We start from the raw sequence: 20,783 nt of genomic DNA on the forward strand, positions 1-20,783 counted from the left end.
TAATTGAATGTAATTTTCTTAAGAAGGTGAACCAATATAAAATTGTTGTATTTTTTTTTTCTAGTTTCTTTTAAGTTCGTTCGCCGAATTTAAGTTAAATTAGCTCAATATTTTAAAATTTGTTTTAAGAAACTTTATGCTGAATACTTTGATTCGAAGAAATATTTGTTTTTCTATAAAAATGATAATTGAAGTTTTGTTTCTAAGTTCAATTACTCCTCCCCCTCTTAAACTCAACTTACTTTCTCAACACTAAATACATTAACTAAATACATTGATCACACAAATATCAAATATTCAAACAAGAAATAAGTAATTATAAAAAATGATCAATAAGAACTATATAAGCACATATAATCCACACTTTCAAAGCATTAGTTAGGCTTTAGTGTATATAGGCTAACTACAACATAAGTATCTACAAAACTAGAAAACAAAAATTCAAATTGACCAAATAAAATAACCATCTAATAATAAAAATGATTAAATGTTAACCTTGAGAAGATAGGTGCATGTCATTAAACGTAGTCTATTAGATACTTTGACTCGACACTATGGGTGTGTTCAGATTGCATTTAGAAAAAGTAAGTTGGTTGAATGAAATTGAAGATTTCATCCAACGGAAAAACTTTATGGTTTTACTTTGAAAACAATTCACGTTTAGAACTCAATGAAACAGAACAAAAATTTGTCAAACATCATTTGTGATTTTCAATATAAAGTAAACTTGGGTTTGGATTCCCAAACTGAAAACCAAACACACACTATATGTTCCGGTATGCTACAAAATGTACAAATCCTACCAAATCTTTTTCCTTTTTTCTATAAACATTATTTCATTTAAACAAATATAACATGATCATTAAGAACATAATCACATAGTCTTTTTTTTTCCCTCAAAATCGCTTATTACTTTTCATTTCATTCAATAGACTTTCAATTTTTCCTACACAACCTTTAAATGTGTGAAATATTTGGATCGTTGTTTGAATTGATACACTTTTATGTAGTAATCTCTCTAATCCCCACTTGATGAATTTATCAAATCGTTTTATTTCATGCATTTTTGTGAACATTATACTCTTTCCTGTAAAGGAAGAAATTAAATTAACGATCTAAAACATGTTATTCCACAATATTATACCTCATAGATAACATCTTTAGTATTATAATCGACCCGTCAACCAAAATTAAAATTATTATTCTCACATTTTCATCAATCATGTCATCCATAATCATTTTTATGTTTAATAACTTAATAATTTTTAGCTTTAAGAACTTACAATGCATAAGTCAATTTAAATTTAAATGACAAACTGAAGTTAACGAAATTTATTGTTGATTTTTTAATATATTTTATTTACTAACGTGAGTGACAATTGAGATCGTGAACTATGAATTGATTATTGTAAGCTAATAGTGATGTTTAAAATACTTATTTCATGATTAATGTTTTATTAATTTAATCTTTGTCAGATAGGAGGACAATTGAGCGTAAGTGTCAAGTATAAAATATTAATTATTAGTTACTTATTAATTATACATTATATTATATCCCGAAGAGAATAAAATAATGTAGAAGAAAAAAAAGTGCGAATTTTTAATTAATTAATTATTTTGCTCCCTCACGTGCATGGCAAGCATAGCATTAGCACGGAAGATTATATAAGGAATAGCCTCAAAGACTCACTCTTCCACTCCTCAACGCTTTCTCATCGCTGATCAAACTTCAAACCCTAGGATTTCAAGGTATCTCACACTCCTTTCGATAATCTTCATTTTTCTTATCTCGTTTCTTTCTCTCTGCAACGTTTCCTCTTCGCGTTTGCTTTGCTTGATCGTATTATCGCGCTGGTCTAATTTGATTTTTCCGATTTTAGGGTTGATTTCGTTTTTGTTTTTTTTTTATTTTGTTGATTTTCTTTCTTTGTTGCTGTTTGACAGCGGGACTTGTAGTTTTTTGTTTTTTGTTTTCCTTTTACTCGTTTGTGTGCTTAGAGATATGTTTTATGTTGCTGTGCACTCAGTAATCCGTGTGCAAACCACTTATGGTTTAAATCCTGGGTTTCACTTATTCTTGTTGTTGTTATTTTTAATGTGGTGAAATCTTTTGGTTGGTTGTGATTTAAGTCATAGTTTTTTGTACTCGTCATGTTTTGGCTGAAAATTGACTTCATGTTTTTCTGTTGCAAAGTCTTTCGCTGTGTAGTCAAATCAGTTTGATCAAATCAGAGTGAAATCATATTTTGGTTTCTGTGATATTTCCCCCGAGGGTAGATGCGATTTCCTTGAATTGGCTATTGTGCTAATGCTATCATAGGGGTTCCCTTTTTTTTGTGATAATTTATATCAGTTAATGTTTCGTTTTTGTGCATTGAAGAAGGTTGTTTATACGTCGTCCCCTCCTTTCGAAAAGAATTGCCACTTTAGATGTTTTGCTTGTTTCAAATTGTCTGATATTTTAGAACATCAAACCAATCAAACATGTTTTTTTTAATCAAATAGCTTCTCTGCTTGTGAGGTTCCCCAGACCCAACTCCTCATGCTATAGGCATCCCATTTCTGTTTTCTTCTTATTGTTGTCTCATGGCATTTTCACTATTTCGAAGGATAAAAACGTTAATGGAGTAAAATGGTAGCCATCGTAGTTATGTTTCCTGACAACTTAAGGTAGTATTGTTTCCTTACAGCTGAAGTTATTTTACCTGTCAAACTTGTATCTATTATTCTGCATGGTGTTTGATTCGAAATGAACTTTTTATCTTGTGTTAAATCCTTTTGATATAGTCTACGTGATTTGAAAAAAGAAAAAAAAAACTGCAATGAACCATTTTATTTATTGTCTGTTTGTATTACCTTCATAAGTTGTAAATTGAATTAGTTTTTATTCTCGGTCCTCATGGTTTTTATTCATTCTGTTTTTGAAACTGAGGAAGATGTAATTTAAATGCATTTATGTTTATATTGGTTCACAAATTGCCCCAAAAGGTAAACGAAGCCTGAAATTTATCTTAAATGTAGGTACACTGTACACTTGTGATGGCTTCGAAACGCATTACTAAGGAGTTGAAGGATTTGCAGAAGGACCCTCCTGTTTCCTGCAGTGCTGGTTTGTTTGCCTGAGATTCTCTCTGTTGTTTACTTTCCCCTTTCTCCATCGCTTTATCACCCTTGGGTGTCTTATTGTTTAATCCTGTTGTTTAATAATTCAGAATGATCTGTACCTATAACCCTTGTGTGTCTCCTTTTTCATGAGTAGAAATGCTTTTCTTGTGTTGTCTTTTGACTCTAATCTAATTTGTTTTTTCTTCTATCTTATTTGTCATTTCGTTCCGTGGCTTCTAAACTTGCTTATAATAGCTCTGTACTGATTTGAAGTGTTTCTTGTATACACTATTTACTTCTCATCTTAGGCTATTATCTTCTAATTTATTTGTTATTTTATAACATAAATTGTCACTATTAAACAGGCCTTATAGTTATCAAAAATGATTTAAAGTGGTTAATTAATTAGGAAAAAGCAGTTATGGTGCTACCATACCTCAATGATGTGGTGTTTTTTTGTGCATGCTGCCTTTTGCTAGCTGCCAAATTATTTTATGATGCCATCCACCTCTTTTATTTTTATTCATTTTAGGGCTATTTCATTGTCGGGCTTCATTTCTTCATTTCGTTTTGTTCTTCCTCTTGCTGGCAATTTGAATGATAGCGCCCAGAGCTCTGGCAAATGTTTTCGTGACCACCTCTTTCTTTTTCTCTGCATGTTCTTTCTGTTCACTTCTTTTTTGTTTGTCTATTACTGCGAGTGCCTGATCTTTCTTTGTCAATTACGATTTTCTTTTTCGTATTTTCTGTTATTTCTTCATTTCTCTTTTCTGTTTCAGTGTTTCTGCAACATTGATATCTTGTTCTTGTTGTGTTTATTCTGTTCTGTTATTTTCTTCATTTTTCTGTTTCTGTTATTTTTTAACACAATTTTTTTCTCTGTTTTCTAACTTTTTTCGATTAAATCTATAATGTTGTTTCCAATCCTTCTCCCTTCTAGGACAATGTTAAGCAAAAATAAAAGTCAAGCATACTCTGCTTTTTAATTTTTTTATACTCTTTATTTTAGTTATATGTGTGTGTTTGTGTTGCCTGTCTGTCATGGCTTCTGCCCCAGGCCACCATGCCATTTGCTTTGTGTATGTGGCAGAGTTTTGGCCTGCTGTTATCCACCATTATAACATTGGTCATATCTGGACAAGGAAATTGATATTTTGTTTTAAGTGAATAAAGGATACAATGATGGAAAGTTTAATGGTAGGAATATGGATTCAAATTTAATCTAGAGAAAAAGAAAACTATTCCAACCTATCTTTCTTACACAAAATCACTCCTATTTGATAAATATAAAAACCATACTCTTAAACCTTAAACCTTTATTTTTTAAATGGAAATGAATAAAATCCCCTTTTACAGATTTTGACTAGTTTCATAAAATCCCTTCCATTTCTTAAACATTATACATTTTCCCCTTTTTTATGCTCTATATTGAAAGATTGAAATTATTAATCGCAAGGATTGATTCAGAATATTATTATAAGAAATTCAGTAGCTTAATCATACAATTATCAAAAACTTAATCATTTGAATTGTTACTAATAAAAATAGTAATAGTAATAAAATGAAAAAAGTTATATTATTCATTATTGAATTCTCGACATTAAATTTGGTGTATTATATTTTTTTACATTTCTTGACTAAGTTAATATTAATTTTTTATTACAAAAATTAAAATAAGCCTTTTTCTTTTCTATATAAAATGGTAATTTTTTTATTAATTATTTTTTAACTTTTATTTGAAAAATTTTCATTTTTTTTTTACAATAATAGAGGGATTTAATTGCAATGTTATAAAATAGAACATTCTCTTTGTAATGTTTAAGAAAAAGAATGATTTTGTATCAAAGTTATTTATTAAGAGCATATACTATGGTGATGATGAGTAGTGGAGCAGAGCAGCCACTGGCCACTATTTGGCCATTGTAGTGCTGTTGTTTAGTGTTGCGACCACTATAGCAGATTGGATTAGCGGCCGGTCATGTATAGTATGGCTTCTGTGTGCATCCCAGGCTTCTCTCCTGAGATTTTTGGCTAGGACCTTCTCAACCCAATCCTTATTCATGTTTAATTTTTTTCCCCTTTTCTTTTTCATTTGTTTTGTATTGTTCGTGTTCATTCTTTGTGTGTGCAAAGATATGTTTTTTTTCCTTTGTTCATTCTTTTTCGTTCAAATTTTGCACTCTGTTTATTTTTTTTGTTAATTACAATTATTTCATGAACTGACTTTTTTTTTTCAGTATATTTGCATATAATTAGTATTAATTCAGTAGCATGTATAATGTGTGTATACAAAACACTATTTGAGCTTGAGAACTATAATGAAACGGGTTCTATAATATGAATTTTTTTGGTCAATTTTATGAAGAAAGATTATGGGTATAGATGCATGTTTATAAAATAAGAGAGCAAATGCCTAGCGATTAGAGAAGGATGCTATTACAGAATGAATAAGAATTAGAGGGTTGGTTGAGAGTAACGGAAGCTATATGCAGATTTGAATTGATTATGATGTTTTGGTCACAGCTTCATGTAGGAACACCAACAGCCAAATACCTTGTTTGTATGTATAAAATGTAAATGACATAAATAACGTTATATGTAGTTATTTATCTGTATCAAATGCACCTAAAGCTATATTATTTCTATGGGAAGGCTATCACGAATCTTGTATATTCCGTTATTTTTCAGGCCCTGTTGGTGATGACATGTTTCATTGGCAAGCTACTATCATGGGTCCAGCAGACAGCCCTTATGCTGGAGGTGTATTCCTGGTGACCATTCACTTCCCACCGGATTATCCGTTTAAGCCACCAAAGGTAAGACTATTAACTAGGCCTAAATTTGTTATGTGATACTGAATATTTAGAATGTTGGTTTTGTATTGTAGGTTTCGTTCCGAACGAAGGTATTTCACCCTAACATAAACAGCAATGGAAGTATCTGTTTGGACATTCTGAAAGAGCAGTGGAGTCCTGCACTAACAGTTTCGAAGGTGCTATTGTCAATATGCTCTCTGCTGACAGATCCGAACCCAGATGATCCTTTGGTGCCTGATATTGCTCACATGTACAAGACAGACAGAGCAAAGTACGAGAGCACTGCCCGTTCTTGGACTCAGAAATACGCCATGAGTTAGAACAACATATTATGCTTCTGGGGATCCCTTTTCTGTCGTCGGTACATATAATACATATATAGTGCCTTCTGCTTTCATCTTATAATAATTAAAACCCCGGAAACACTTTTTACCTATTAATATTTTGCCTTTTCTTTTCCGCTTCTTTTTATTTTTTATTTTTTTAAAACTATTTTTCAAAACATATATTTCGAATATCTCGGAATGGAACATGTGGAATCCGGAAAGCTAAGACTTCAGCTGGATGAGGAAAAGAGGTGTGAATGCATTCACATTTGCAAATGGAAAATTATATCATCAAACTGAGAAATAACATATAAAATGGTTTCAAATAAATTTATAATATATAAATGGGTAAATCTTATCTTATAATTCACTTTTGTAAAGTTGATTTAGATTTATACTTCTTAACAAAAGGAGACAAAAACAATTGCAAACTTGAACCATAAAGATAGACTTGGTCTATGCACGTATTTTTTGTTTTCAAAATTGAATTCCATTTAGTGTTGTTGGAAGTTTTTTCCTTAGCTAAACCTTGAAAATATCAACTTTGTTTCCATTTAATTTCTCTGAAAATAGTTTTTCATTATCTTTCGGATTTGAAGAGGTTGGTGATATTTCCTGTTGTGATCAAATTGGATAGTTAATTTGAAGAATTGATTACCTAAACTATGCAGTGATGACATGTCTTGCACTTGACTAATTAGAATTTCTAATTATTATCTTTCATAATTGTTGAATTTTCTATTATATTTTAAATGTATGTCCAAGAAATTATGTCTTCATACATGAACATCAACAAATGATGATAACGACCTGAAATAGTTTGCCAATTTTAAACTACATTTTCATGTTTAGTTGTTGTTTTCTCCAATACGGTAACGTAACTACTCATATTATTCGAAAATTTAAACACATAATTTTCAAATCTTAATAATAAGTATGTCACAGTTAAATTACTCTTAAATTGCAAAATTTCACTATTGAACGAAATTATCAATATACTATACAATTAAGTTAATAAGTATATTCAAATAGTATAAATATTGAACGAAATTGCAAAACACTAACAATTTAAATCAATAAACACTTCATTTTTAATTCAATTTCATTTTAATAATATTAATTAATTCAATTTTACATATTTTTAATTTTCATGTACATACTATTCCATAGCCTATATAAATAACTTAATTATTTTACATTAATTTGTTTATTTAATTAGTTATTTAGTTTTACTAACATAAACTTTTCGCTCAAATTCTCTTTCCTTTAAAAAAGGAGAACAAATATCAATTGTGTCTCCCCAAAGATTTCTAAGTGGTGACAAAACTGATGTCATAATTCAACTTCTTGAGAGTTCTAATATGCTATCTTATAGTAAATTTTGTTTGGTTCTTTAACTAGCTGGGAAAAAATATCACTTCATGTTTTCTTTTTCTTCTGTTACTTAGCTATACTGTTCTTATTCACACTAAGGATTGCAGATAAAATTTTGGTGAGAAGCAGAGTGGGGACCAATGTCTCTGAATTTTTCTCGTGATCTGATATGCAGCTAAAGCATCGCACAGCTGTGCACTCAGTATAATAACCAATAAAACCAAAAATGAAGAAAGCTTCCAAAATAGCTCATTTTTTAAAGCACTCATCATCTCAATCCTGTGAATTTGCTTTTATCAGTTCCTTCTAAAGTCTTCTAAGTGATAAAGCTAAAACTACCTAAACAATGCACATATAAATTCACCTCTTCTTCACTTCATCATCCCACCAAAACATGGATTTCAGACTCTTCATTCTTGCTCTTCTTCTACTACTACAGGTACACACTATTTGTATACAATCTCAGTTCTGCTTGGATTTTGTCAAAAATCTCCACCAAAGATAAAGATAAATTTATAATCAATACAAATTTTACTTCACATTCCGGTTCAGTAGAATTATGTTAGACTTAAATTTACTTGTAAGAGATTCACTAGTTATGTGTTATTTGTATAAAATAACATGATAGCATTTTGTTGTATTTTGTAAGTTTCTTCTTTTTTTATATGTTATTGAATTTTATTGAGACTTTTAATTCATATTTTTATTTTTATTTTTAAATTGAAAGTGTATTTTACAAAAGTTGAGATGATTAGTACCTTGGTGTGTAATTTCTCATTCCAGGCTTTTGCAGAAGCTTCCTCCAACAGCACCGGAGTGGCCAGTTTTCTTCAAAATGTGAGTCTATCATTTCTTTGATTCGTTAATGCATGCATGTAAATGAGTTGATACATTATACATTACTTGTTTTTCTTCATTTTGTAAACTATCTACTAAGATTGTGTTTTGGTTACAGACATATGGAGGAAGTAAGAATGTGGATCTCAAGAACAAACATTTCCATCTCCACAAAATCAGTAAGTTGTTTCATTTTTTTTTTTCTTTTTAATATATAATTTTCAGTTTGTAGTTATTTGGAGGAATGCAAAATTGGGAATGGTTTAATGTAAAATGGTAAAAAAAAAAAATATGCATTCAAAACACAAAACACAATTTCTCATCTTGTTCGACCAATTGTTTTCATTTTGTCCATATATTATCTTCAATCTGAAATTGCATACAAATGTATCTTCATTCCAAAATTATCAGTGGTAATTGATGTTGTTATAGATGAGTAGACTTATAAGTGATGATTAATTCACCTTTTAAATCATAATCCTCGTCTCTATGATATATTTCTTTGGAAGAATTAATAGTAATAAATTTCCATAATTTAATTTATAATTGAATAATTATTGATGTAATTAATTATATGTTAAATGATTTGTTTGGTGTAAGTAGACTGCAAGTATGAATGTTCTCGAAGATGCAGCAAAGCATTGAAAAGAAAGAGATGCAAAAGAGCATGTAAGTCATGTTGTGAGAGATGTGGGTGTGTGCCACCTGGGACCTATGGCCATAAAAATCTTTGTCCTTGTTATGCACGCCTCAAGACTCACGGGAATAAGCCTAAGTGCCCTTAAAATTATTTCGAATTCATTTCAATGTTTATGATCGATTCAGTGTATTTCGAATAAAATGTCGCAGTAGTTTACTGTTCTGTAATTTCGTTCTGTCTTTTGTGACAGATTTCTTTTGTTTCTTTTCTGTTTTTCGTTATATATATAAACAAGAAAATTGGTTATTCCGTCAACTTTTACCTTGCATTACCTACAGTGTGAAACATAAGATTTAGTTTAAGATTTAGTTTTAAGACTTGCAACATGTTTAATACAAAGCATATAAAAGTATCGTTAATCACTTATGTTGCGCTAAACCTGAAGGACGCAAGTTCTTAAGCTGCGCTAAACCCCATTATCATGACCATTTCATCACAAGATAATAGTCTGCCATGTCATATATATATATATATATATATATATATATATATATATATATATATATATATATATATATATATTTTCAGAAGAGATAAGTGTGTTACTCCAACAAAATCAACAGAAATCAGCATTTTGTCATGTTCATTTGTATGATCAAGCAAAGTGTCTGTCATGTCATCACATCATAGTTTTTGTTATTTTTCTCATCTACCAATAACTAGACATGTCAAAATGAGCCTACTCGGTTCACACGAGTTGACTCACCACGAACTGTGTTGAAAATGAGTGAACCTAATCCGACTCACTTTATGGTGAACCAAAAATTTTGTAAACCGGCTTAACCCATTACGGGTGAGTGGGTTGAGTTAAACCATTACGGGTGAGTGGGTTGAGTGAATTGACTCACCAACCCATATAAAAAAAAGTTATTTATTTATTTTTAAGTATTCAAATATTTAATATTTTTTAAGCAACCCATAAGATGACAGTTACAGTAAAATCAAGAATCAATGTCTTTATTATGCTCACCACCAATATATGATGAATTGTTTTCAAGAAAGTATCCATATAGTCCAAGAAAACACGATTAATATTACGCATTTTCTGTTATGCTATTTAACAAAATATAAATAAAAAAACTACACATTTTTGTCATGCTAATTTAGAAAAATTTGTTTATAAGACAATTTCTTGAGTATTTTACTATAAAGATTATAGTAGAAGATTAAAGTATCAGTGTACATAACTTGACAATCAAATTAATTTTGAATATTCAAATATTATAGAGCAAGCATTTAAAAATATTAAATTGTGAACTTATATAATTAAGAGTAGTAAATAATTATTAAAAAAAATAAAAAAATTGTAAAAAATTATTGGTGGGTTAAGTGAGTCAACATATCTTCAACTCAGCACGAAACCGTTTAACCTGTAGGTTAGTGAGCCGGATTATGTTTAATACACTTTTAAAAAAACTGAATTTTTCAACCCATTTTGAACCCGTGGTGAGCTAGGTTGATTCATGAATTGAAACTCATTTTGACATCTCTACCTATAACGGATTGTATCGATCCAGTGTACAGTTATATGATAAATAAGGTTTATGAAGTCCAATTTCATCCACTACACAATGAAGACTATTGGTCAACCTAGTCCAAATTTCATACCAGACTCTCAAACACAACGTAAGACATCTAAACGACTTAACATTACTGGAATTCGTAATAAAATGAATTAACCAATTCCGAATAAACCGAAAAAATGATCTTACTATCAAACTAAAAGTCATCATAGGAGTCGATGTCTATGAATTTGTAATTTTAACAATCTTGTATTAAAATTCACTCTTGTATTTTCTTTTATTAATCAATAATTTTATAAAATGATCATATCTTCTAAATTTACTTACAACAAAATTTTAATTTCGTCCAACTCAGACCATTCACTTTGGAGTGACTACTTTAAATTACAATGTTATGTAATATTTTAAACCAAAATTGGTGTTGTAATCAATTATAATTAATTAGTAATTGATTACAAAAACTCCTCAACGACAAAAACTCTCTTGTAATCAAATTACAAGGTCGTCATAAGCGATTATGAAAACTCAGAACCATATTTATCATGTTTGTAATTGATTACACGATTTCAGCTTCAAAGCGTGTCAGATCCTCACGACTTTGAAGTTGACGAATTGACCAACAAGCAAAAAGGTGCTGGGGACACGATATCTTCTTCTGAAATCGTGTGGGACTTCACGACTTGTCTTTTTTTTGTAATTTTTTAAAAATCTACCTGTTTACGTAATTAACAAGGCACATTTGGCTACAAGTGAAAAAAACCCGATCAAATTGACTATGAGACAAGTACATACATTTAATGAATTAATTAATGGAATTTTTAACGTAGCTAACATCATAATTTACAACAAAAACTAATCAACACCTATCATTTCTTCCATTGAAGAATTTCTTCCTAAAAATTTTGGGGATGCAAGTAATTTTTAATTTACCGTGGTCGTCAGCATGTTTCATCCGCATTATAAACAGGTACCTGCCAAAGTTTAGTGTTCTTTTTCGGGTCATCAGTGAGGCTAAGATCTGTCTCATCCTCCTTGAACGTCCTAATGAACTTTTTAGCACCCATCATTATAAGCCTCTCGATCATGAATAATTGATAATTGTTCTCAATTAACGGCTCCAATATATGGCTATAGTTTGATGAATATGCCACTCTGTACCTGCAATTGAGTCATAAACAGTATAAAGTTCTACTTGATAATTATTGCAATTTGTTTTCATTCAATCTGGACATTAACTTAAAAACAACACAACTTTCCTGCAGAAAATAAATGACAAACTTAGGGAATTGTTTCCATGACTATTCAATAACCAGGGTCAGCCTCATATAGCATTAAACATTAAATATTTTAAAGATTAAATGTATTTTTCATTAACAAACTATTTTTAAAAACTAAAATTTGTGTTTCATCCTTAAACTAAATATATACCTATTTCATCCTTGCACTTTGTAAAAATCATGTAAAATATCCTCCCAACAAACGTCACTTGAAGGTTATATTATAGTTTACCGAGATGTTACGTTTGTCACATGGTAAACATTCAACGTTCCATTTGCCGGAAACGATGTTTCGATAACTTTCATAAAATGTAGGAACAAAATATATATCTAGTTTAAGAACGAAACACAATTTTTAAAAATAATTTACAAATAAAAAACATATTTAACCCATATTTTAATTATTGTTAATTTATCCTGTACGATTTCTGAAGCAAAGGAAATTATTGCATAGGAATCCCCTCCCCATTTACCACACAGTGTGATCGTGAGAATAGTTACCTGGCAGAAAGTGGTGAAAAAAACCCTGGAGTCCTTTCATTTGAAGCAATGAACAAGGTTCTTCCAGGTGGGACCCACTTCGCTATCCTACAAATAATAAACTCTGGCCGGGTGTCTCTATCAAGGTGAGGATGCAGGCTCCTCGCTACACCAAATCTATCTTTTCTGGTCTTTATTTTATCCCCACGACGAACATGGATGGCATCGTAATCACCAAGTAATGCTTTGATCTGTGAACAAGAGTGTGATAAAAAATTAAAATGTGTAACAAAGACATACTGCTTTATTGCAATGTCACAGATTTAAAAATAAACAATGCATTACAAGTTTTGTAATTTATAGGATAGTCCAAGCAAATTGTCATCTCTTGGTGCATAAATAAATTTCAATAATCATTTCTCAAATCTATATCCTTATTATAAGTGGAGGTATTTCAATGCAAGCTTACGTGGATCATCGTCTAAGGAAATTGATGACTTGCGAAACATAATATCCTCTAATCACGTACTGCAGAAAAATAGATTGGAGAATTTTCACTTATATTCAATGATTGTATACACAGTACGCCAAATTGTCAACTGCTTAACCTCCATCAATTTTTGTATGATGCACGAAAGTCGCACTATTAGACAATTTTAACCCTCCCTCGTTAATGGTTTCTCTGAGCTGTTTTAATTCTGTCTTGAAGAGGCATTCAAGCCAAATTAGATATGCTTCTAGAGGAACATCAAAGATTATTCTATAAGTTAATACTATTTCCCTTACCCAGTGTCCAAAAAGTATTCTCCAACACAACAAATAAATCTCAAATCCCTGGCCATATAGAAGAGAAATGATAAGCCACATACTTTTCATATTTACACTTGATTGAATTGACTCAATGTAAATCAGGACAAGAGTGTATATATATATATATATATATAAAATATCAAACTCTACTCACCCAAGAGTAATGAGTACAATCACATTTGTAATAATTACATATCACAACAAAATATTTTCTCCTCAGTCCATACTCCCGCTTAAGCTCTTAAATGGATATCTATCATTTCAAGCTCGCATGAGAGATCATGAAATCGTTCTATGGAAAGGCTCTTTGTAAATAAATTTGCTAGTTGAAACCCAAATGGGAGGTAAGTAGTGATAAGACCATTATCCAATTTTACTTCAATAAAGTGTCGGTCTATCTCACCGTGTTTAATCTTATCATACTAAACTAGATATTGAGCAATGCTAATAGTTGATTTATTATCACAACATAGAGTCAGGTTCTTCAAATGTCATTTTAAGATCATTCAAAACCATTTTCAATCATAAAAGCTCACAAACCCCATTTTATTTATTTACTTCTCCATGTCAGCATATTTCCACCCAGGAACATGCAACTTACTAAGGGGACCTCCTATGTGTAATAAACCCTGCATAATTTTATCAGTATACACTCTCGTATATCATTTTCCAATTTCTCTTGAGCAAGAATCTCCTTCCCAGACTTGTCATCAAATTCTGTAAATGTCGCTCTCTTGGATCATGCATGAACCAACTAACTGCAATCACAACATAAGCTATGTCAGCTATAATGTGGGCTAAGTAATTGAGCTTCCCCACAATCCTCTGATATTGACCCTTTTTTCACCCTAGAACTACCTTCATCACTCTCAATTCCACAATTCTTTTCTATGGGAACTCTAGTAGCCATGCAATCAATCTTACCTATTTCTAATAAAAGATCAAACACATACTCTCTTTAGAAGATAAAAATATCTTTCTTTGCACAGGAAACTTCAATCTCAATGAAGTGCTTTAATTTTCCAAGATTCTTCACCTCGAATTAAGCAGCAAGTTTATCGATTTATTTCTCATATTCATCCAACAACCATGTCATCCACAAAAACAAAAGTAGAGTAAGTTTCCCTTCTAAGGAATGCTTCATAAACTGGGTATGGTCACCTTGACTATCGATACCAAATCAAGCATGGGATGACTACTTGAACAACGTCATGATCAGTGCTCTTTCAAACTAGAGACATGCAAAACAAAGGCAAAAGAACCAAATAGTGGTAGGTCTAGAACTGTTACAACAGGGCAACAGGAGGCACTTGCACACATAGAAAAACAATGGTGTGTGGGTTTTCTGCATGAGAAGAAATTGTGCAAGTGAGCGTTTTTGGTCTCTGTTGGCAGCACGGCTCTGATGGCTTGTAATCAGGAGGTGGTCAACCTTTTGGTGTGGTCACTAGTCATAAGATTCTTTGGTGGCAAAGAAGATGGTGATAAGGGTGGTGAAAATTAAATAAAGTCCACAATACAACTTGGGAGTACTTCAAGCAACCCAAAAAAATAAAGATGGGTGCACTTCAAGCAACCCTAAAAAAGAACTGCAGATAAGGGATAAAGAATAAGATGTGGAAGCAGAGTCCGGAGGTTAGGAGCTTTGGTACCGACTTGAAAAGAGTGCTATATGAGAGGAAAAAAGATTTTGATAGAACTGATTCAATGTAAGTCAGTACATGAGGATATATACGCGCACACACACATATACATATAGATAGGTAGATAGAGAGAGAGAGAGAGAACTCTACCCAAGGAGTAATGATTACATTGATTTCTAGTATCCCCTAGAGTATCACACGTAATAATTACAATATCTCCTTGTAACTCAACAAAATATTTTTCCTCACTCAACAAATATGTATAATGAACATACAAACGAAAAACAAGAAAATAGTATGTTAACCATGTTGTGCTTCCAAATGAAATTTTCTATGATCAATTAAGTAATTTGTTGAAACAATCAAGAAACCAGAAGCTCTATGCTTATGCCTAGTCAAATTAGTTATATATCATTTAAAAGTTACACATAACGCAGAGTTAGTTTCTCTTTAGTTAAGTCCACTTGTTGCTGACATGAAACAAGCTAGCTAAAAAAAAGGATACATGCTCAAGGTTAGGCTCAAGAAATCCTCTAGAGTGCAAGTCTACAACCTTCATTTAATCTACTAAACATGAAGGCATGAGAGCCTAGCCCAGCATTTCCCCTTGAAATAACTAATTTAAGCTCTGATTGATACAATATATCCCAATCCAACATGGAAGACCAAAAAATATCAATGTTCTAGCAGTTGCATCTCCAAACAAATTATTAAAACCTTTGATGAAAATATCAAGGAACTTTAAAAGAGTACGTAGTAGATGGACCTTTTCTGCTGCTTCTCTAAGTTTCCCAGCAGCCATTGAGGGTAGAAATGAATATGGCAACAATATAGAACTGCGATTGTTTCGATCCTTGCACTCCATAAACCTGGGAAGTCATTAGAACCTCAAAAAATGGACATAACTTAAAGAAAAATATCTTTCCAAGGTATATAACAATTAACTTTATGAGAAATCATCTACATGGTGGCATCATTATGGCAGTTATTCCAAGGCAAGAGTCATAAATCTACTTGGTTGGGATGTGATACAATTAAAACTTCAAAGTCAACCACATTGGGCACATTTTAAACTCATGTACATCAGTTTTAATAGCTCAGAAGTTCTTAACTTCCTATCAAAAAAAGTTCTGCACTCCTACAAGTTTAAATGGAATTCCTTAAACAAGAAAACATACACTAACTAAATAGACATATAACATTTCAATGTGAACTGAAGGTGAAGACACTTTAATGGGAATGAGAAATATCATAAAGGTCACAGTTACATAAAACGTGCAAATATGGACTATCATGATCATACTTGCGTCTTGAAAGGTATAACCAATTGAATATACAAAAATTGCATTTTACTCCCCAGCTAAAAGGAAATTAGTATTGTGACTTACATAAATTGACTAAAAACCAAGATAAGATTCATTCCTCCAACTTACCTGCTACACAAACCACCTTACTTTGCAATGTAATAAAATAAAGTGTAAATTATGCTTGCAGTCCCTGTCAAATGGGGAAACTAACAAAAATGTACTCAAAAAACATTCTTGTTAGTTTAGTCCCTATGAAATGTAAACATATTTTTGTGGTCCTCTCTCAATGTTAACGGTGGTGGAAAAAAACATAACATTGCTAACACAATCTCACAAAAGTCCTTCACCGTTGTTGGAGATTACGTTTTATAGAATCATTCCCATAACCACCAGCTTTCTTCACCACCAACCATTGCCTAGAAGTCACAAACAAAGGTGCCTGCTCCCATTGTTTGTTAACCACAAAGTGAGATTGATCACTAACATTTCACTTGGTTTGTTGTTGCAGGCAGAAGAAGACATGAACACTCCTCTAGAAACAACATGGGATCCAATTGTTATTGGCTCGAGGTAATACCGCAAGGCCCTCCATGATTCCTGAAGTGTGCCTCCGTATGTAGGCTTACAAGGTGTAGTGGGCCGTGGTGATGGTTGCAGTGTGGGTATTGTGGCCACCAGCATAGTGAGGGGATGCGCCTGCTTGGTGACCTTGGAGAAGAATTTGGCGTAGATGACCATGCACTTTCAGTTTTTGGGAGAGAATTTTGCACAAACAAATTCGGCCACACCTTTTCAGCAGTAGGGAACAGGGCTGAGTTTCAAATCAGAGAAGTTGTTCCACTCCAGCCAGACACTAGTGTCAAAGACAGCGACAATGGCGTAATCATGGTTAGATTTGGACCAGAGGTCGAGGAACTGCGGGTGCCAGTGGCAAGAGAGGGAGAGTCCATTAGCCACATTATGTTTCCGACCACAGCCATTAATGATGAGGACCGCAAACACTACAATGATATTCTATAGGGACTAAACTGATACGAAATATTTTTTGAGGATGATTTTATTAACCTTCTTATTTTATAGGGTTTGAAAGCATAATTTACCCTAAAATAAATCAGCCATAATTCTCCATTTAGAACCTACCAAGAAAGAGGACTTGCAGTTCTGTTTATGAGCAACATATCAGAGTAGCGGCTATTTTCTTTAAGTTCGAAACGGCTAACTCCTTCCACATGCTCAACACCTCTGGTTCCCAACTTCATGCTTGTTGATAGAACCCTATACCAATCTTTTGAATTGTCAAAAATCACAGGAACAGTACCTGACATAAGTTCTGCGTCATATAAAGAGTCCATGGCACAAGAACTTGCATCCCATCTAGCACATTAAACGGAAAAAAAAAAAAAGACCAGTTACATCAAACAACATTGCAATGGAAAGGTGTAATAGACACATATACTAGCAATAATGCTGCAACTCACAGTTCTTCAGAGCTACCATTAGCGGAATGGTGAAGAATGCCTTTCTTGTTATGTATGGGATTGATACACATCCTCGATGGCATCACGAAAGTTCTGCAATCACCACATAACAACTTTACTTGTTTTTTGCAATTAAGTCCTTTCAGTTGTATTAATTACAAATAAGGCTTTATGTTACTGTCCCTAGCAATACACTCTCTCTTGGCCAAAATTCATTGAAATCATAATTACACTCCTTAAGTAAAGGCATTGTTAATGAATTACTGCATCCGTAAGATTTGTTTCAGTAAATGTAATGACACATGATAGAAATCCAAGAAGAGAAAACAGAGAAATAAGTAAAATGAAATTAAATTGAAAACTGAAGACAAAACCATCAACTTGGCTTAAATACTGTTGTTGAGAAGGAACAAACTCGTAACAAAGGTTTATTTGAATAAATTTCTCCATAAGATATTGTAAAAGAATAATTAAAATGAATTGAATTTCTTACTAACAACTCTCACTTCTTACATAGTGATTTAACACTCTCACTTTTAATAAAAGAAACTTTTACAGGAGTTCTCTCACATAACTTTTTTAAAAGTTAAGGCGCATAAGTTGTTTTTAATTTAAGAGATAAGCTCAATTAATTTTAATCCTTTTGGTGTAAAAGTGCTTATAGAGCATTTTATTCAGAAAAGACCTAAAAGAGTGATGGAATTCTGGTATCTTATTAGAAAGAATATAGGATTTCTGCCCTCCTCAATACAGTGTTTAACCTGCACTACTTTGAGCGTCTAGCACCTCCCAATACCCAAAGGCATAAAGTCTTTCACAATGGACAAGATGTCATCCCTCTCATTCCCTATTACTGTTTATATACAGCTACTGGTCTAATAGCATAACCCACCTTCAATGGACCTACTTAGTTGCCGACCCATCAAAATAACACCTTGTATTTCTTGAAACAATTTAACTAACTACTAACGGGGATTATCTAACAAAACTTAATCTGTCAATCACTTTAGTTCAAAATTGAACAGTCATGTGACTAAAATAATAATATTAACATATGTTTAGCAACTAAAGTCACACTAGGAGCGTTTGGAAGACGGGAAGTTTCCCAGGAATTTGAGATTGGGAAACTATGTTTCCATATTTGGTTTGGGGTTTAACAATCCCAGGAAACAACATTTTCCGGGAGTGGATTTTAGGCAAGTTTATGACAAAAACATTCTCATGGGACTGACGCCACTACAATAATAATAACATTTGTTTATAAACTCATTTCATATTCTATGAACTTATTTTGAACTTCTTTAGTTCAGGGATTAATGTGAAAGTTTTCACACTTTGAGGATCCAAATTCAAATCGATAAACGGTGATTAACCCAAATTTAAAGTAACAAACTAACTAACTGCATGTGATTGGAAAGGAATGCAATACAACAGATTGAAATGGGAAGTGAGGGAATTTGCGAGATGGGAAAGTACCTGCCGAGAAAAATGGCTTCTTCGAGGGCGCACCGGAGGCTGGATTCTTGGTGACCCAAACCTTCGCAAGATCCACAGTGTTTTCCCGGGCAGTCGATGCGGTTGCCCCAATAGAGGTACTTTTCGAAGTGCTGTTGGCGTCGTTGAAAGAGGCTGGGTTTTGTGGCGGTGGTGGAAAGCAGAGAGGATAAGAGGAAGAGGAGCGCGATTGCTGTCACTGCTGCCACGAGAAGCAATATTGGGGATCTCGTGGATTTAGGTTTTGGCTTTGGGGCTCTATGGAACGCCATTGATATTTTAACTGAGGAACGGTGGAGAAGAGGGTTGAACACAGTGTTCAGTGTGTTGTCATTGCCATTGCTGATGAGTTCGAGTTAGTGATGGAGTGAGATCAGAGACTCTTGCCGTTTTTGTTAGGAACATAGTTCTCAGATTCTATATATATATATTTTATTTAAAATTCAACTTATACAGTCACGTGGTATTTTCCCTTTGTTAAATATCATTTTCTTTTACATCACATAATTAAAATACAAATATATATTCTTTGTAATAAATAAAAAAGTTATATCTATACATTCTTAAAGTATAAATTGGGATTTAATATTTAAATTAATTCCAAATTGATAAATAAATCCATTAATAAATTCGTATAAACTACGTATGGATACTTATACGAGTAATATTTGATTTTTTTTTACTAAGCATTAATTATATGGGTAAATAAGATTAAATGGATAAGTATGTATCGGGTTGTCTTTTTTAAATACTTATGTTTATTTTTATCTTGTCTTGTTTTATTTATTAAAATACTGATAATTTATTAAATAATTTAATAAAATTAAAGTTCAAAAGTTATTTTGAACAAATCGATATATATATATATATATATATATATATATATATATATATATTATAATAAAAGAGATAAAAGAAAGATTAAAAATAAAATTCATCCCATTTATTATGAAGAAAAACATAATTATGTGAATTAAAATTTTAAAAATATTTCGATTAAAAATTTTAATAAAATAATTTACTTAGACATAATTCCTTATTTGACATAATTATTAAATAGAACAAAAAAAATAGTAGTTAATTTTCGGATATCCCACATATCTTAAAAAAATAACAAGTTAAACAAAATAGAATTAAAATAAATAATTATATGTAATATTTAAAAGTTAAAGAAAAAACATGGGTGTGGTATAAAAAATAAAAAATATATTATTGTTCCTTATTATTCCATTACTATGTATTTTTACTATGTATATGTTTATCTTAAATAATAATAAACTTATTCACGTAATAACTATTTAAAAAAGTATATATATATATATATATATATATATATATATATATATATATATATATATATATAATCATTGTCTTAAAAGTAGTAATTTATTTATCATTCTTTTTGTAAAGAATTTTTTCGATTATATTTCTTACTATTTATCTGATATTTAGTTAATTTATATAAATATTTTTAAAATTAAATGTATTTTTAGTTCGTAAATTTGTAAAATTAAAATTTATCTATTTTTTAAATTTTGATGTAATTTAGTTATTAAATTTTAATTTTTTTTTTATATATATATATATATATATTAATCTGACGTCATGAAATT

The 20,783-nt window shown here is 31.4% G+C and overlaps 3 protein-coding genes across 3 annotated transcripts; 2 read left to right on the plus strand and 1 right to left on the minus strand.

Annotated features, from left to right (window-relative positions):
* The first annotated feature begins 1,622 nt into the window (after window positions 1-1,622).
* On the plus strand, window positions 1,623-6,361 carry LOC114189948 (ubiquitin-conjugating enzyme E2 28-like). The gene is made up of 4 exons (XM_028078676.2): window positions 1,623-1,749; window positions 3,022-3,109; window positions 5,794-5,921; window positions 5,993-6,361. The coding sequence occupies exons 2-4, from the start codon at window positions 3,040-3,042 to the stop codon at window positions 6,239-6,241; spliced, it is 447 nt and encodes a 148-aa protein (XP_027934477.1). The 5' UTR covers window positions 1,623-1,749; window positions 3,022-3,039; the 3' UTR covers window positions 6,242-6,361.
* Window positions 6,362-7,845: 1,484 nt separating this feature from the next.
* LOC114190678 (gibberellin-regulated protein 9-like) lies at window positions 7,846-9,413 on the plus strand. The gene is made up of 4 exons (XM_028079654.2): window positions 7,846-8,060; window positions 8,405-8,458; window positions 8,577-8,637; window positions 9,062-9,413. The coding sequence occupies exons 1-4, from the start codon at window positions 8,016-8,018 to the stop codon at window positions 9,241-9,243; spliced, it is 342 nt and encodes a 113-aa protein (XP_027935455.1). The 5' UTR covers window positions 7,846-8,015; the 3' UTR covers window positions 9,244-9,413.
* Window positions 9,414-11,425: 2,012 nt separating this feature from the next.
* On the minus strand, window positions 11,426-19,570 carry LOC114192550 (uncharacterized). Its single transcript, XM_028082302.2, has 6 exons — window positions 19,153-19,570; window positions 17,677-17,769; window positions 17,339-17,572; window positions 15,658-15,760; window positions 12,460-12,689; window positions 11,426-11,839 (listed from the first exon to the last, which is right to left on the minus strand). The coding sequence occupies exons 1-6, from the start codon at window positions 19,440-19,442 to the stop codon at window positions 11,620-11,622; spliced, it is 1,170 nt and encodes a 389-aa protein (XP_027938103.1). The 5' UTR covers window positions 19,443-19,570; the 3' UTR covers window positions 11,426-11,619.
* Window positions 19,571-20,783: the final 1,213 nt, after the last annotated feature.

The sequence above is a fragment of the Vigna unguiculata genome, chromosome 7, assembly GCF_037176805.1.
Source record: "Vigna unguiculata cultivar grain cowpea cultivar isolate G323 ecotype 2 chromosome 7, ASM3717680v1, whole genome shotgun sequence".
NCBI classification, from domain to species: Eukaryota; Viridiplantae; Streptophyta; class Magnoliopsida; order Fabales; family Fabaceae; genus Vigna; species Vigna unguiculata.

Bases quoted from the DNA above. Each gene is read 5' to 3' on its own strand.
- LOC114190678 (XM_028079654.2), top strand. From the start codon at position 8,016: ATGGATTTCAGACTCTTCATTCTTGCTCTTCTTCTACTACTACAG. The intron at 8,459-8,576 runs GTGAGTCTATCA...TTTTGGTTACAG, and splicing joins TGGCCAGTTTTCTTCAAAAT to ACATATGGAGGAAGTAAGAA. The intron at 8,638-9,061 runs GTAAGTTGTTTC...TGGTGTAAGTAG, and splicing joins TTTCCATCTCCACAAAATCA to ACTGCAAGTATGAATGTTCT.
- LOC114192550 (XM_028082302.2), bottom strand. From the start codon at position 19,442: ATGGCGTTCCATAGAGCCCCAAAGCCAAAACCTAAATCCACGAGATCC. The intron at 15,761-17,338 runs GTAGGTTCTAAA...ATGACTTCCCAG, and splicing joins ACTGCAAGTCCTCTTTCTTG to GTTTATGGAGTGCAAGGATC. The intron at 12,690-15,657 runs GTCCATCTACTA...TCTTGTTCACAG, and splicing joins TTAGAGAAGCAGCAGAAAAG to ATCAAAGCATTACTTGGTGA.
- LOC114189948 (XM_028078676.2), top strand. From the start codon at position 3,040: ATGGCTTCGAAACGCATTACTAAGGAGTTGAAGGATTTGCAGAAGGAC. The intron at 3,110-5,793 runs GTTTGTTTGCCT...GTTATTTTTCAG, and splicing joins TCCTGTTTCCTGCAGTGCTG to GCCCTGTTGGTGATGACATG. The intron at 5,922-5,992 runs GTAAGACTATTA...TTTGTATTGTAG, and splicing joins ATCCGTTTAAGCCACCAAAG to GTTTCGTTCCGAACGAAGGT.